Below are 16,216 nucleotides of genomic sequence, written 5' to 3' on the forward strand. Positions count from 1 at the left end.
TCCTCATAGGACATGGTTTGCAGACCAGTCACCATTCTGGTCGCTCTTCTCTGAACTTGCTCCAGTTTGTCTATGTCTTTTTTAAAATGTGGTGCCCAAAACTGTACACAGTATTCCAGATGAGGTCTGACCAAAGAGGAGTAAAGACCGATAATGACTTCACGTGATCTAGACTGTATGCTTCTGTTAATACATCCCAGAATTGTATTTGCCTTTTTTGCTGCTGCATCACACTGTTGACTCATGTTCAGTCTATGATCTATTAGTATACCTAAGTCTTTTTCACATGTACTGTTGCTTAGCTCTATTCCTCCCATTCTGTATATGCTTTTTTCATTTTTATTGCCCAGATGTAGTACTTTGCATTTTTCCCTGTTAAAAACCATTCTGTTGGTTGCTGCCCACTGCTCCAGTTTATTTAGGTCTTTTTGAATCCTCTCTCTTTCTTCTCTAGTATTAGCTATCCCTCCTAGCTTTGTGTCATCAGCAAATTTAATCAGTTTACCCTCATACATCATACATACCAGTATAAGGATGAGGGGGCCATGCATATCAGGATAAGGATGAAGGGGCCATGCATACCAGGATAAGGATGAGGAGGCCATGCATACCAGTAAAAGGATGAGGGGCCATACATACCAGGATGGAGGGGTGCCATGCATACCAGGATGGAGGGGTGCCATGCATACCAGGATGGAGGGGTGCCATGCATACCAGGATGGAGGGGTGCCATGCATACCAGGATGGAGGGGTGCCATGCATACCAGGATGGAGGGGTGCCATGCATACCAGGATGGAGGGGTGCCATGCATACCAGGATGGAGGGGTGCCATGCATATCAGGATGGAGGGGTGCCATGCATATCAGGATGGAGGGGTGCCATGCATATCAGGATGGAGGGGTGCCATGCATACCAGGATGGAGGGGTGCCATGCATACCAGGATGGAGGGGTGCCATGCATACCAGGATGGAGGGGTGCCATGCATACCAGGATGGAGGGGTGCCATGCATACCAGGATGGAGGGGTGCCATGCATACCAGGATGGAGGGGAGCCATGCATACCAGGATGGAGGGGTGCCATGCATACCAGGATGGAGGGGTGCCATGCATACCAGGATGGAGGGGTGCCATGCATACCAGGATGGAGGGGTGCCATGCATACCAGGATGGAGGGGTGCCATGCATACCAGGATGGAGGGGTGCCATGCATATCAGGATGAAGGGGTGCCATGCATATCAGGATGGAGGGGTGCCATGCATATCAGGATGGAGGGGTGCCATGCATATCAGGATGGAGGGGTACCATGCATATCAGGATGGAGGGGTACCATGCATATCAGGATGGAGGGGTGCCATGCATATCAGGATGGAGGGGTGCCATGCATATCAGGATGGAGGGGTGCCATGCATACCAGGATGGGGGCCACATATAATAGGAAGGGGGGCATATCTACCAGGATGGGGGATATCAAAATTGGGGGACATTACCCCTATACCAGTGTCAGCAGCAGACCCGCTCCCCCTTAACAGTGCATCGTAACCACATTTTTTACTTAAATTTTTTTTCTATTTTCCTCCTCTAAAACCTAGGTGCGTCTTATAGTCCGAAAAATACGGTATATATTTGTATAAGTACATTCAATAAGGGGATTTTCTTGTGTTTTTATCTGCTTTTAAGTACGTTTTAACTTGTTGGTGTTTGTGCATGGTATTAAGTTTATCATTTTTTCTAGTATTGTTGTCTATTGGTATTTACCAGGGTTATTCAGAATGTTTGGTGCCCTTTCCTACACCCCTCTTTCTTCCTTTTTTCATTTATTCCTTTGGGTGTTGGGGCGGTCGTTTGGTTCCTCTAAATCAGGAACTTTTTATAGTTAATAAATAACATTTCCCACATGTCTACTTCACATCAGAACAGTTTTGGAACCAAAATTTATTTTTGTTCGGAAGTTATAAGGGTTAAAAGTTGACCAGCGATTTCTCATTTTTCCAACAAAACTTTCAAAACCATTTTTTTTAGGGACCACATCACATCTGAAGTGACTTCGAGGGGTCTTTATGATAGAAAATAACCCAAAAGTGACACCATTCTAAAAACTGCACCCCTCAAGGTGCTCAAAACCACATTCAAGAAGTTTATTAACCCTTCACGTGCTTCACAGGAACTGAAGCAACGTGGAAGGAAAAAATGAACATTTAACTTTTTTTCACAAAATGTTTTTTTCACAACATTTTTTTATTTTCACAAGGGTAACGAGATCAAATGGACCACAAAATTTGTTGTGCAATTTCTCTTGAGCACGCCAATACCCCATATGTGAGTGAAAACCACTGTTTGGGCTCACAGCAGGGCTTGGAAGGGAAGGAGAGCCATTTGACTTTTTGAATGTAAAATTTGCTTAAATAATTAGCGGATGCCATGTCACGTTTGGGGAGCCCCTGATGTGCCTAAACAGTGGAAACCCCCCACAAGCGACACGATTTTGGAAACTAGACCCCTCAGTGAACTTATCTAGATGTGTGGTGAACACCTTGAGCCTCTAGGTGTTTCATGGAAGTTTATAATATTGAGCAGTAAAAAAAACAATTTCTAATTTTTCCCACAAAAATGTTTTTTAGCCCCCAATTTTGCATTTTCATAAGGGTAACAGGAGAAATTGGCTCCTACCATTTGTTGTGCAATTCCTCCTGAGTAAGCTGATACCCTGTATGTGGGGAAAAAACACTTTTTGGGCTCACGGCAGGGTTCAAAAGGGAAGGAGCACCATGTGACTTTTTGAATGTAAAATTTGCTTGAATAATTAGTGGATACCATGTCGCATTTGGAGAGCCCCTGATGTGCCTAAACAGTGAAAAGCCTCCACAATTGACCCCATTTTGGAAACTAGACCCCTTAGGGAACTTATCTAGATGTGTGGTGAGCACCTTGAACTGCCAGGTGCTTCACGAAAGTTTATAACGTAGAGCCGTGAAATTAAGAAATCACATTTTTTTCCACAAAAATGTACTTGTAGCCCCAATTTTTTATTTTTACAAGGGTAACAGGAGAAAATGGACCCCAAAATTTGATGTGCAATTGCACCTGAGTACGGACACACAGTATATTTAGGGGAAAACTATTGTTTGGACGCACGGCAGGGCTTGGAAACAGGGCTGTGGAGTCAGTAAGCCAAACCTCCAACTCCTCAATTTTCATGTCACCGACTCACTCCACGACTCCCTCATACATGGCTCATGTTTAAGCGATAAATTTACTGTAGCACAGATTAATCTCAGCTAAAAGTCTAGACCCTTAGATCTGGAATAGGACATTTCATAACTTTCCCAAATTCTTTTGAAAAAAATATTCCCCACAAACTGCACTGAACTACTGTACCCAATTTATTATATATTTTAGGAGTTGGAGTCGGTCCATTTTATACCGACTCCGACTCCACCAAAATGGACACAGACTCCGACTCCACGACTCCGACTCTACAGCCCTGCTTGGAAAGGAAGGAGTGATGTTTGGAAGGCAGACTTTGATGGAATGGTCTGCGGGTGTCATGTCACGTTTAGAGAGCCCCTGACCCCTGATGTGCCTAAACAGTGGAAAACTCCGACAAGTTACCCCATTTTGGAAACTACACCCCTCAAGGATTTTATCATTTTTTTCACGAAAATGTAGTTTTAGCCCCAAATTTGTAATTTTTGCAATGGATAATAGAAGAAAACGGACCCCATAATTTGTTACGCTATTTCTCCCGAACGCGATGATGCCCCATATGTGATCAGAAATTACTGTTAGGCCACACGTCAGGGCTGAGAAGAAAGGAGCACTATTTGGCTTTTTGAGCATAGATTTTGGTAGAATAGTTTGTGGGCGACATTTGTGGAGCCCCAAAGGTGCCAGAACAGCAGAAAAACCCCAAAAGTGACCCCAATGTATAAATTACACATCTTAATGAATTAATCTACCGCTGCAGTGACTTATGCAACATCCACGCCAGGCTTTATTCTGGAGAATTCCAAATATGCCAGTTTAGTGCCCATACATTGTGCCCCCATAAAGTATAGTGCCCCATACATTTCTCCTGGTTACACATCCCGTAAATTAAGTGCTCTCCCCACTACAATAAAGCTAAACATGTGGCCGCTTACTGCGGTTTAGGCACAATGGAACTCAGAAGGAGGATTTGGGAGCGCAGAATTCACTGGATTTTATTTGAGGGGGCAGGAGCCATGTCGCTTTTCCAGAGTCTTTGTTCTACCAGTAACGTGGGACCCCCTATAGTCCCAGTGACAGATGATGGACCTGAGAGGGGGCTGGGTTTGTGTGGGATAACTTAGGGGTTTTTTGGTATCATTTTGGGGTACATAATTTTTGATTGCTTCCAGAATAATACTCGATCGCCAGTCTACGCTGAGCACTTACTACGGGTTTCCGTGTAAATCCCACAAAAATGCGATTCAGACGAAACCCCCAACAGAACCACCCACCACAAAGAAGCAGATGAATTTACATGGAAACCCCAACGTATGCGCTCAGCGGAGAGTGCAGGATAAACATGAGCTGAGCCTTATTCCGATTTTTTTGGAAGCAGAATGAAGCAAAAGACAGCAGTACCAGAATAGTTCTTATTTTTATTTTTGCGCGGTTCACAATGCGGTATAAATCATAAGGCAGATTTATTCTTCGGGTCGGTGCGATTACAGCGGTACCAGATTTATATGTTTTTTTTTAGGTTTTGCTGCTATCACACAGTAAAAATGCTTTTTTTAATAAAAAGTAGTTATTTTCGTCGCCATATTCTGAGAGCTGGAACTTTTTTATTTTTTGGTGAACAGAGCTGTATGAGGGCTTATTTTTTGAGGGACGAGTTGCAGATTTTTTTGGTACCATTTTGTGGCACATAGTAATTTTTGATCGCTTTTTATTCAGATTTTTCAGACACAAAAACCAGCAATTCAGTTATTATTTTTATTTTTTGCGCTGTTTGCCGTGCGGTAAAAGTGATAAGACTGATTTGTCCACCGGGTAGGTACGATTACAGCGATACCAGATTTATATATATATTTTTTATGCTTTGCTATTTTTACAGACTAAAAACAGCAGTTTACAAAAAAGAACTTGATTTTGTATCGTCACATTCTGAGAGATGTAATTTTTTTATTTTTTTGTCACATGTGACATATTATGGCTTGTTTTTTGCGGGACGGTTTGGCCTTTTTTTACATACGACTTTTTGATCGCTTTTTATTCACTTTTTTTGTGAGTCAGTATGATTAAAAAGTCATTTTTGGCATGTTTTTTATTTTTTACGGTGTTCCCCAAACGGACTAAGTAACGTGACAGTTTTATAGAGCGGGTCGTTCCGGAAGCGGCGATACCAATTATGTATACGTTTTATTTTTGTTTTATCACAAACATTGCATTTTGAGCGTCAAAACGGATTTTAGTGATTTGTGTGCATTTTTTGTGTTTTTTTTTACTTTTTTACATATTTTATTTAACTATTTTTAAACTTTTTCACCAAGTACCTCTGTACTGCAGTGTATGAGACCTGTCAGCTTATTGCTGGATCTCACAGGCCACCGTACCCTGGGATCATCACATAATCTCAGGGTACCATGGTAACCATCGAGACCAGCGATTCTCTTGCGACCCCTTCGTAAGCACTTAAATACCGCTGTCACGATTGACAGCAGTATTTAAGGGGTTAATCGGCCCCGATCAGCATCGAGACCGGCCGGGGCCGATACTGCAGGATGTCAGCTGTCACCCGCAGGAATCGCCGCTGCCAGGCGGCGCTATTCACTTGTGCCACAATGACGCATTTTAACAGCGCTGTGGATTAAGTGCCCTTAATGAACTCTGTAAAAATGCGTTATGGCGGTCGTTAAGAAGTTAATAATCCGATCTTTGAGAGGGGCGGGATCTACGAAAAGACTGATATTTTTTGGTCTTTTCCTCAGGAAACCCTTTCTTCTTGTCTGAAGCCTTCTGTAGAATCTCGTCTAGCACCGACCCAAATACTCTAGACCCTGAAAAGGGAATAGAGCAAAGCTTGTTTTTTGAGTGGTTATCCCCGGACCATATTTTTAACCAAATGGCACGACAAGAAGCATTCGAGAGGGCACTATTTCTGGCGGCAAATCTGACTGATTTTGTAGACGCATCAGACATGAAAACTGTAGCTAACTTAAGTAAGGGAAGAGATTTTAAAATAATTCCCCTAGGAGTCTTATTCCTCAATCGTTCTTCCAAATTATCCACCCATAAGTGAATGGATCTAAGGACCGAGGTCGCAGCTATATTACTTATTATAGCTGCTGATGTCTTCCAGGTTCTCTTCAGAAGGCCATCGACCTTCCTTTCCATGGGCTCTTTGAGGCTTGAAGAATTTTCAAATGGGATTGCCGTCTTTCTGGCTACCTTGGCTACCGGTACATCAATTTTTGGCATTTCCTCCCAGGATTTTATGTCTTCTGGCTGAAACTGTAACTGGAGTCTAAAGTCACGGGGTATCACCAGTCTTTTTTCCGCATTCTACCATTCTTCAAGGGTCATGGCACAAATGTGGTTGTTTACAGGAAAACTATTCTTTCAAGACCTTAGGCCCCTAAATATCTCATCCTGTATTGAATGAGATTTCTGAGCTTCCTCCACCTCCACGCTCGTAGGAGTTCATCTGTCTTTTCTGATGAAAAAAGACATATTTTTTCCTTCTTCCGGAGAATCTGAGACTATCTCTTCTCCTTCCTCCTGTTCCAATCTGAAGGACTGTAGTTCTTCCTCAGAACTTAGTTCCATCTCCCACCTAGGGCTTATCACTCGAGGCCCTGGTTGAGAGATTTGCGGGGAAACTAGACCGGAAATTGATGCCCATCCTTCTTCCCTAATCATGGATCTCATGTTGGTTAGAAGGGTTGGCTGCTCTTCCCTGATGATCTTGGAAGTACAGCTATCAAACAGTGTTTCCCCCAGGCTTCAGGTAACAGTGGGGGAAATATCCCTTGCTGTTTTTGTAAGTTTGCCCACTGACAAAGACATGAACAGTCTATAATTTTAAGGGTAGGTTACTTTTAACATTGAGAGATAGAATATCCCAAAAAAAAAAAAAAAAAATCAAGAAAATCACAATGTATAAATTACATAATTTTTTTTGCATTTTGCAGTGAGAAATAAGTATTTGATCCCTCTGGCAAATAACACTTAATACTTGGTGGCAAAACTCTTGTTGGCAGCTCAGCAGTCAGATGTTTTTTGTAGTTGATGATGAGGGTTGCGCACATGTCAGGAGGAGTTTTGGTCCACTTCTCTTTGCAGATCATCTCTAAATCAATCAGATTTTGAGGCTGTTGCTTGGCAACTCGGAGCTTCAACTCCCTTCATAAGTTTTCTATGGGATTAAGGTCTGGAGACTGGCTAGGCCACTCCATGACCTTACTGTGTTTCTTTTTGAGCCACTGCTTAGTTGCCTTGGCTGTATGTTTTGGGTCATTGTCTTGCTGAAAGACCCAGCCACGACCCATCTTCAATGCTCTTACTGAGGGAAGGAGGTTGTTTACCAAAATCTCGCGATACATGACCCGATCCATCTTCCCTTCAGTACGGTGCAGTCATCATGTCCCCTTTGCAGAAAAGCACCCCAAAGTATAATGTTTCCCCCACAATGCTTCACGGTTGGGCTGATGTTCTTAGGGTTGTACTCATCCTTCTTCTTCCTCCAAACACATCGAGTTGAGTTAATGCCAAAGACCTCAATTTTTGTCTCATCTGACCACAGCACCTTCTCCTAATAACTCACAGAATCATCCAGGTGTTCATTGGCAAACTTCAGACGGGCCTGCACATGTGCCTTCTTGAGCAGGGGGACCTTGCGGGCACTGCAGGATTTTAAACCTTTAAGGCGTAATGTGTTACCAATGGTTTTCTTGGTGAATGTGGTCCCAGCTGCCTTGAGATCATTAATAAGTTTCCCCCGTGTAGTTTTAGGCTGATTTCTCACCTTCCTCATGATCAAGGATACCCCACGAGGTGAGATTTTGCATGATGCCCCAGATCGATGTCGATTGACAGTAATTTTGTATTTCTTCCATTTTCTTACTATTGCAACAACAGTTGTACCCTTCTCACCCAGAGTCTTACTTATGGGTTTGTAGCACATTCCAGCTTTGTGCAGGTCTATGATCTTGTCCCTGACATCCTTAGAAAGCTCTTTGGTCTTGCCCATGTTGTAGAGGTTAGAGTCTGACTGATTAATTGAGTCTGTAGACATGAGTCTTTTATACAGCTGACTATGTAAGACAGCTGTCTTTAATGCAGGTAACGAGTTGATTAGGAGCGTCTAGCTGGTCTGTAGGAGCCAGAACTCATAATGGTTTGTAGGGGATCAAATACTTATTTCTCACTGCAAAATGCAAATACATTTATCTAATTTATACAATGTGATTTTCTTGATTTTTTGGGGGGATATTCTATCTCTCAATGTTAAAATTAACCTACCCTTAAAATTATAGACTGTTCATGTCTTTGTCAGTGGGCAAACTTACAAAAACAGCAAGGGATCAAATACCGCTACTTATTTCCCCCACTGTATGTTCCCCAACTCATGTGCACCATGGGCTGCTCTGATGGGACGTCTGCTCTGCCAGATTCATCCATCATACCCAGTATACAGCATGCAGGGTTTCAGACACAGGTAACATTTATATACTACCTGGCCAGAAGTCTTCCCCGCCTCATGCATTCCACTGTGGAACGCACGCTTACTGTGTCTTTAAAATTTTGACCGCGCACCTCCGCTCTCCTTGATGACATCAGCGGTAGTGTGCCTCTCACATGGTCCATGCGTACCGGAAGCAGGTGCCGAAGCCGAGAGCCCTCCACCGGAGGGAAGCGGCTTACAGAACCAAGAGCAGCACTGCACTCGTTTCAGGCTGAGGAACCCCCTTTTAGGGGGTGTCGTCTGCAGACCACTTGACAGGGAGAAGGAGAACTGAGACACCCGATCCCCCTGAGTCCGCTTTCCAAAAGGTAACGCCTATGATCTTCTCTGTTCCTCTCGCGGTTACGATCCTCGCAGGGACAGGAAAAACACTGAAGGGTGGAGGTGGGATGGGCTTTTTAACCTCTCATGTGTTGCCTGTCCCTGAAAGGATAAGAAGGACGTCCTCCTATGGTGCTGTCAGGAGGGACGGCCTGGAAAAAGCAGGTTTTGCTTGGTTTTTCTTGCATTTTGCTGCGTTTTTTTTCACTGTCCATTTGTCTCTTTATGCATGGTGTTAAAGTTCAGTGAAAATAAAATTACCTATTCAACTTCATAAGGGTTGTGGCACAATATACACAGGAAAACTTGATACCTGCGTTTTTGCAACTATACTATATCCCTTAAACAAATAGCGAAAATGACCAGAACATCCAAAGCAGTGTGAACAGGATCCAACTAAAAAATTCAAGGGACCGAACAATGAAGGACGTCCTGACATTGGCTGTTGGGCACACATATATTGGCCAATCTATGTGCTAAGTACCTTCCTTTACTGTAATTTTTCATAATATTGTCATGACGTGACCCTAACCCTGAGGTGACAGGCGGGGTGTGGAGGCGGCAGGCGGGGTGTGCAGTCTGTGAGGAGGCGGCAGGCGGGGTGTGGAGTCCCCGGAGAGGCGGCAGGCGGGGTATGGAGGCGGCGGGCGGTGTGTGGAGGTGGCAGGCGGGGTGTGCAGTCCCTAGGGAGGCAGCGGGCGGGGTGTGGAAGTGGAAGGCGGGGTCTGTGGAGTCGGTAAGCCAAACCTCCGACTCCTCAATTTCCATGACACTGACTCCGACTCCCTCATACATGGCTCATGTTTAAAGGGGTTGTCCAGTGCTGTCACAGGCAGCATGTGACCCCCGGCTGCAGCCTGCTCTGACATCAACCTCGCTCTCTCCCTGTCCCCATTCATTGGGAAAGCGCGCGGTGGATGCTGGGTATGATGCGGGGGGTAACCCCGCCCACAGCCGACCCCAACGCTGAGTCACGCCTCACTTGACGTGACGTCAGCGGGGGTCACGTGCTGCCTGTGAGTGGCCACCGATAGCGCCGCTCACAGGCAGAAACAGCACCAGGAGGTAATTAGAAAGAAGCTTCTATTTATCATTAAAACACATTGGCAGATTTTTAAAAGTACCGGACAACCCTTTTAAAGTGATAAATGTACTGTAGCAGATTCATCTCAGCAATAAGTCCAGACCCTGAGATCAGGAATAGGACAGACATTTATAGGACATTTCAGACCTTTCCCAAATTCTTATGAAAAAATATTCCCCATAAACTGCATTGAACTACTGAACCCAATTTATCATATATTTTAGGTGTCGGAGTCAGTCCATTTTATACCGACTCCACGACTCCAATTCCACAGCCCTGGTAGCAGGCGGGGTGTGCAGTCCCTGGGGAGGCGGCAGGCGGGGTGTGCAGTCCCTGGGGAGGCGGCAGGTGGGGTGTGCAGTCCCTGGGGAAGCGGCAGGCGGGGTGTGCAGTCCCTGGGGAGGCGGCAGGCGGGGTGTGCAGTCCCTGGGGAGGCGGCAGGCAGGGTGTGCAGTCCCTGGGGAGGCGGCAGGCAGGGTGTGCAGTCCCTGGGGAGGCGGCAGGCAGGGTGTGCAGTCCCTGGGGAGGCGGCAGGCAGGGTGTGCAGTCCCTGGGGAGGCGGAAAGCAGGGTATGGAGGCGGCAGGCGGGGTGTGGAGTCCCTGGGGAGGCGGCAGGCGGGGTGTGCAGTCCCTGGGGAGGCGGCAGGCGGGGTGTGCAGTCCCTGGGGAGGCGGCAGGCGGGGTGTGCAGTCCCTGGGGAGGTGGCAAGCAGGGTATGGAGGCGGCAGGCGGGGTGTGGAGTCCCTGGGGAGGAAGCAGGCGGGGTGTGCAGTCCCTGGGGAGGCGGCAGGCCGGGTGTGCAGTCCCTGGGGAGGCGGCAGGCCGGGTGTGCAGTCCCTGGGGAGGCGGCAGGCCGGGTGTGCAGTCCCTGGGGAGGCGGCAGGCCGGGTGTGCAGTCCCTGGGGAGGCGGCAGGCGGGGTGTGCAGTCCCTGGGGAGGCGGCAGGCGGGGTGTGCAGTCCCTGGGGAGGCGGCAGGCGGGGTGTGCAGTCCCTGGGGAGGCGGCAGGCGGGGTGTGCAGTCCCTGGGGAGGCGGCAGGAGGGGTGTGCAGTCCCTGGGGAGGCGGCAGGCGGGGTGTGCAGTCCCTGGGGAGGCGGCAGGTGGGGTGTGCAGTCCCTGGGGAGGCGGCAGGCGGGGTGTGCAGTCCCTGGGGAGACGGAAAGCAGGGTATGGAGGCGGCAGGCGGGGTGTGGAGTCCCTGGGGAGGCGGCAGGCGGGGTGTGCAGTCCCTGGGGAGGCGGCAGGCGGGGTGTGCAGTCCCTGGGGAGGAAGCAGGCGGGGTGTGCAGTCCCTGGGGAGGCGGCAGGCCGGGTGTGCAGTCCCTGGGGAGGCGGCAGGCCGGGTGTGCAGTCCCTGGGGAGGCGGCAGGCCGGGTGTGCAGTCCCTGGGGAGGCGGCAGGCCGGGTGTGCAGTCCCTGGGGAGGCGGCAGGCCGGGTGTGCAGTCCCTGGGGAGGCGGCAGGCCGGGTGTGCAGTCCCTGGGGAGGCGGCAGGCCGGGTGTGCAGTCCCTGGGGAGGCGGCAGGCGGGGTGTGCAGTCCCTGGGGAGGCGGCAGGCGGGGTGTGCAGTCCCTGGGGAGGCGGCAGGCGGGGTGTGCAGTCCCTGGGGAGGCGGCAGGAGGGGTGTGCAGTCCCTGGGGAGGCGGCAGGAGGGGTGTGCAGTCCCTGGGGAGGCGGCAGGCGGGGTGTGCAGTCCCTGGGGAGGCGGCAGGCGGGGTGTGCAGTCCCTGGGGAGGCGGCATGCCGGGTTTGCAGTCCCTGGGGAGGCGGCAGGTGGGGTGTGCAGTCCCTGGGGACGCGGCAGGCGGGGTGTGCAGTCCCTGGAGAGGCGGCAGGCGGGGTGTGCAGTCCCTGGGGAGGCGGCAGGCGGGGTGTGCAGTCCCTGGGGAGGCGGCAGGCGGGGTGTGCAGTCCCTGCGGATGAGGCAGGCGGGGTGTGCAGTCCCTGGGGAGGAGGCAGGCGGGGTGTGCAGTCCCTGGGGAGGCGGCAGGCGGGGTGTGCAGTCCCTGGGGAAGCGGCAGGCGGGGTGTGCAGTCCCTGGGGAAGCGGCAGGCGGGGTGTGCAGTCCCTGGGGAGGCGGCAGGTGTGGTCTGCAGTCCCTGCGGAGGCGGCAGGCGGGGTGTGCAGTCCCTGGGGAGGCGGCAGGCGGGGTGTGCAGTCCCTGGGGAGGCGGCAGGCAGGGTATGGAGGCGGCAGGCGGGGTGTGGAGTCCCTGGGGAGGTGGCAGGCGGGGTGTGCAGTCCCTGGGGAGGCGGCAGGCGGGGTGTGCAGTCCCTGGGGAGGCGGCAGGCGGGGTGTGCAGTCCCTGGGGAGGCGGCAGGCGGGGTGTGCAGTCCCTGGGGAGGCGGCAGGCGGGGTGTGCAGTCCCTGGGGAGGCGGCAAGCAGGGTATGGAGGCGGCAGGCGGGGTGTGTGTGGTCCCTGGGGAGGTGGCAGGCGGGGTGTGGAGTCCCTGGGGAGGTGGCAGGCGGGGTGTGCAGTCCCTGGGGAGGCGGCAGGCGGGGTGTGCAGTCCCTGGGGAGGCGGCAGGCGGGGTGTGCAGTCCCTGGGGAGGCGGCAGGCGGGGTGTGCAGTTCCTGGGGAGGCGGCAGGCGGGGTGTGCAGTCCCTGGGGAGGCGGCAGGCAGGGTGTGCAGTCCCTGGGGAGGCGGCAGGCGGGGTGTGCAGTTCCTGGGGAGGCGGCAGGCGGGGTGTGGAGTTCCTGGGGAGGCGGCAGGCGGGGTGTGGAGTCCCTGGGGAGGCGGCAGGCCGGGTGTGGCACCATTGATAGCTGTCTGTGGGGTCAGAGTCAGACCACACACCTGATATTCCATGTATCTGAAGAAAGGTCATTATTGGGAAGTAGTGGACAATTCCTTGAAGGCCTGAGCTTAAAGGGGTTTTCCCACAAACAAAAGTTCATTTTAACCCATGGCTGTGTCTGACTTTGCTGGACCACAGTCTGATCATAGCACGGATCCTGGGCAGGAAGAACACAGAAGATTATACAGACATTACTGCAGGAGATTCTTTCTGTGAGGTAAAACATTTTCCTGACTGCTTTTAAACAATATTTTACCTCACAAAATGAATCCTCTGCTTTAATATCGGCATGCTCTCCTGCTGTCCCGTCTGTATACTCTCCTGCTGTCCCGTCCGCATACTCTCCTGCTGTCCCGTCCGCATACTCTCCTGCTGTCCCGTCCGCATACTCTCCTGCTGTCCCTCCGCATACTCTCCTGCTGTCCCATCGGTATACTCTCCTGCTGTCCCGTCCGCATACTCTCCTGCTGTCCCGTCTGTATACTCTTCTGCTGTCCCTCCGCATACTCTCCTGCTGTCCCTCCGCATACTCTTCTGCTGTCCCGTCTGTATACTCTCCTGCTGTCCCGTCTGTATACTCCCGTTGTCCCGTCTGGATACTCCCCTGTTGTCCCGTCTGGATACTCCCCTGTTGTCCCGTCTGGATACTCCCCTGTTGTCCCGTCTGGATACTCCCCTGTTGTCCCGTCTGGATACTCCCCTGTTGTCCCGTCTGGATACTCCCCTGTTGTCCCGTCTGGATACTCTTCTGCTGTCCCGTCTGGGTACTCTCCTGCTGTCCTGTCTGGATACTCTTTTGCTGTCCCGTCTGTATACTCCCCTGCTGTCCTGTCTGGATACTCTTCTGCTGTCCCGTCTGCATACTCTCCTACTGTCCTGTCTGTATACTCTCCTGCTGTCCCGTCTGTATACTCCCCTGCTGTCCTGTCTGGATACTCTTCTGCTGTCCCGTCTGGATACTCTTCTGCTGTCCCGTCTGGATACTCTTCTGCTGTCCCGTCTGGATACTCCCCTGCTGTCCCGTCTGGATACTCTTCTGCTGTCCCGTCTGGATACTCCCCTGCTGTCCCGTCTGGATACTCCCCTGCTGTCCCGTCTGGATACTCCCCTGCTGTCCCGTCTGGATACTCTTCTGCTGTCCCGTCTGGATACTCTTCTGCTGTCCCGTCTGGATACTCCCCTGCTGTCCTGTCTGTATACTCTCCTGCTGTCCCGTCTGTATACTCCCCTGCTGTCCTGTCTGGATACTCTTCTGCTGTCCCGTCTGTATACTCCCCTGCTGTCCTGTCTGGATACTCTTCTGCTGTCCCGTCTGTATACTCCCCTGCTGTCCCGTCTGGATACTCTTCTGCTGTCCCGTCTGGATACTCTTCTGCTGTCCCGTCTGGATACTCCCCTGCTGTCCCGTCTGGATACTCCCCTGCTGTCCCGTCTGGATACTCTTCTGCTGTCCCGTCTGGATACTCCCCTGCTGTCACGTCTGGATACTCCCCTGTTGTCCCGTCTGGATACTCCCCTGTGGTCCCGTCTGGATACTCCCCTGTTGTCCCGTCTGGATACTCCACTGTTGTCCCGTCTGGATACTCCCCTGCTGTCCCGTCTGGATACTCTTCTGCTGTCCCGTCTGGATACTCTTCTGCTGTCCCGTCTGGATACTCCCCTGCTGTCCCGTCTGGATACTCCCCTGCTGTCCCGTCTGGATACTCTTCTGCTGTCCCGTCTGGATACTCCCCTGCTGTCACGTCTGGATACTCCCCTGTTGTCCCGTCTGGATACTCCCCTGTGGTCCCGTCTGGATACTCCCCTGTTGTCCCGTCTGGATACTCCACTGTTGTCCCGTCTGGATACTCTTCTGCTGTCCCGTCTGGATACTCTCCTGCTGTCCCGTCTGGATACTCTCCTGCTGTCCCGTCTGCATACTCCCCTGCTGTCCTGTCTGGATACTCTTCTGCTGTCCTGTCTGTATACTCCCCTGTTGTCCCGTCTGCATACTCTCCTGCTGTCCCGTCTGCATACTCTCCTACTGTCCTGTCTGCATACTCTCCTGCTGTCCTGTCTGGATACTCTTCTGCTGTCCCGTCTGCATACTCTCCTGCTGTCCTGTCTGGATACTCTTCTGCTGTCCTGTCTGTATACTCCCCTGTTGTCCCGTCTGCATACTCTCCTGCTGTCCCGTCTGCATACTCTCCTGCTGTCCCGTCTGCATACTCTCCTACTGTCCTGTCCGCATACTCCCCTGCTGTCCTGTCTGGATACTCTTCTGCTGTCCTGTCTGTATACTCTCCTACTGTCCTGTCTGGATACTCTTCTGCTGTCCTGTCTGGATACTCCCCTGTTGTCCCGTCTGCATACTCTCCTGCTGTCCCGTCTGCATACTCTCCTGCTGTCCCGTCTGCATACTCTCCTACTGTCCCGTCTGCATACTCTCCTGCTGTCCTGTCTGGATACTCTTCTGCTGTCCTGTCTGTATACTCCCCTGTTGTCCCGTCTGCATACTCTCCTACTGTCCTGTCTGCATACTCTCCTGCTGTCCTGTCTGGCTACTCTTCTGCTGTCCCGTCTGTATACTCTCCTGCTGTCCCGTCTGTATACTCTCCTGCTGTCCCGTCTGCATACTCTCCTGCTGTCCTGTCTGGCTACTCTTCTGCTGTCCCGTCTGTATACTCTTCTGCTGTCCCGTCTGCATACTCTCCTACTGTCCTGTCTGTATACTCTTCTGCTTCCTCCCTGCCCAGGAGATGTGGTATGTCCCGTACACAGTCAGACACAGCCATGGATTAAAATGAAAACCCCTTTAAGAGCTGACAGACCAGTCCTGTGTGTCTGTACAGTCTCCGTGCACAACTCTAGAAAAGAAGGCGATCTGCTTACTGCGCACAGAAGGGGCGAGAAACCTCCACATAGCAGCGACCGCAGCGTTTGTACAGTGCACTCCGTACAGAGCCGCAGGACCTGATGACATCACACATGGGGCGGAGCGCAGCGGAGGCGAAGTGTGGTGGCGAAAGAAGGACCTGTGCTGGTCATGTGACAGGAGGGGGCGGAGCTCAGCGGAGGAATATCAATACCGGTGAAGGACCTGTGCTGGTCATGTGACAAGAGGGGCGGAGCTCGGGGTCTGAGTTGTGACCGCGGAATGACAGGAGTAGGAGCAGGGATTGCTGGGGCTTGTAGTTCTGTGTGCGGAGCGTCCTCCCTCCTGCTGTGTAATGTTGTGATGACGTCACTCCTGCTTGTTTTAACCCTATATTAGCCACCAATCAGTATTTATTTTACGTTACTCGCCTATATGTCGCCAT

General features: G+C 51.0%; 1 protein-coding gene across 2 annotated transcripts in view; it reads right to left on the bottom strand.

The window, feature by feature from the left end:
- LOC141221120 (uncharacterized) overlaps window positions 1-15,914 on the bottom strand; it is a 249,516-nt gene extending 233,602 nt beyond the window's left edge. For both annotated transcript variants that reach the window (XM_073666461.1, XM_073666459.1), the window contains exon 1: window positions 15,789-15,914. In XM_073666461.1, the coding sequence (XP_073522562.1) occupies window positions 15,789-15,886 (98 nt within the window). In that variant the 5' untranslated portion in view covers window positions 15,887-15,914. The remainder of the gene's footprint in view (window positions 1-15,788) is intronic.
- Between the last annotated feature and the right edge of the window lie 302 nt (window positions 15,915-16,216).

This window comes from Phyllobates terribilis, unplaced genomic scaffold (genome assembly GCF_046119375.1).
Source record: "Phyllobates terribilis strain yellow unplaced genomic scaffold, ASM4611937v1 Scaffold_318__1_contigs__length_2195899, whole genome shotgun sequence".
NCBI classification, from domain to species: Eukaryota; Metazoa; Chordata; class Amphibia; order Anura; family Dendrobatidae; genus Phyllobates; species Phyllobates terribilis.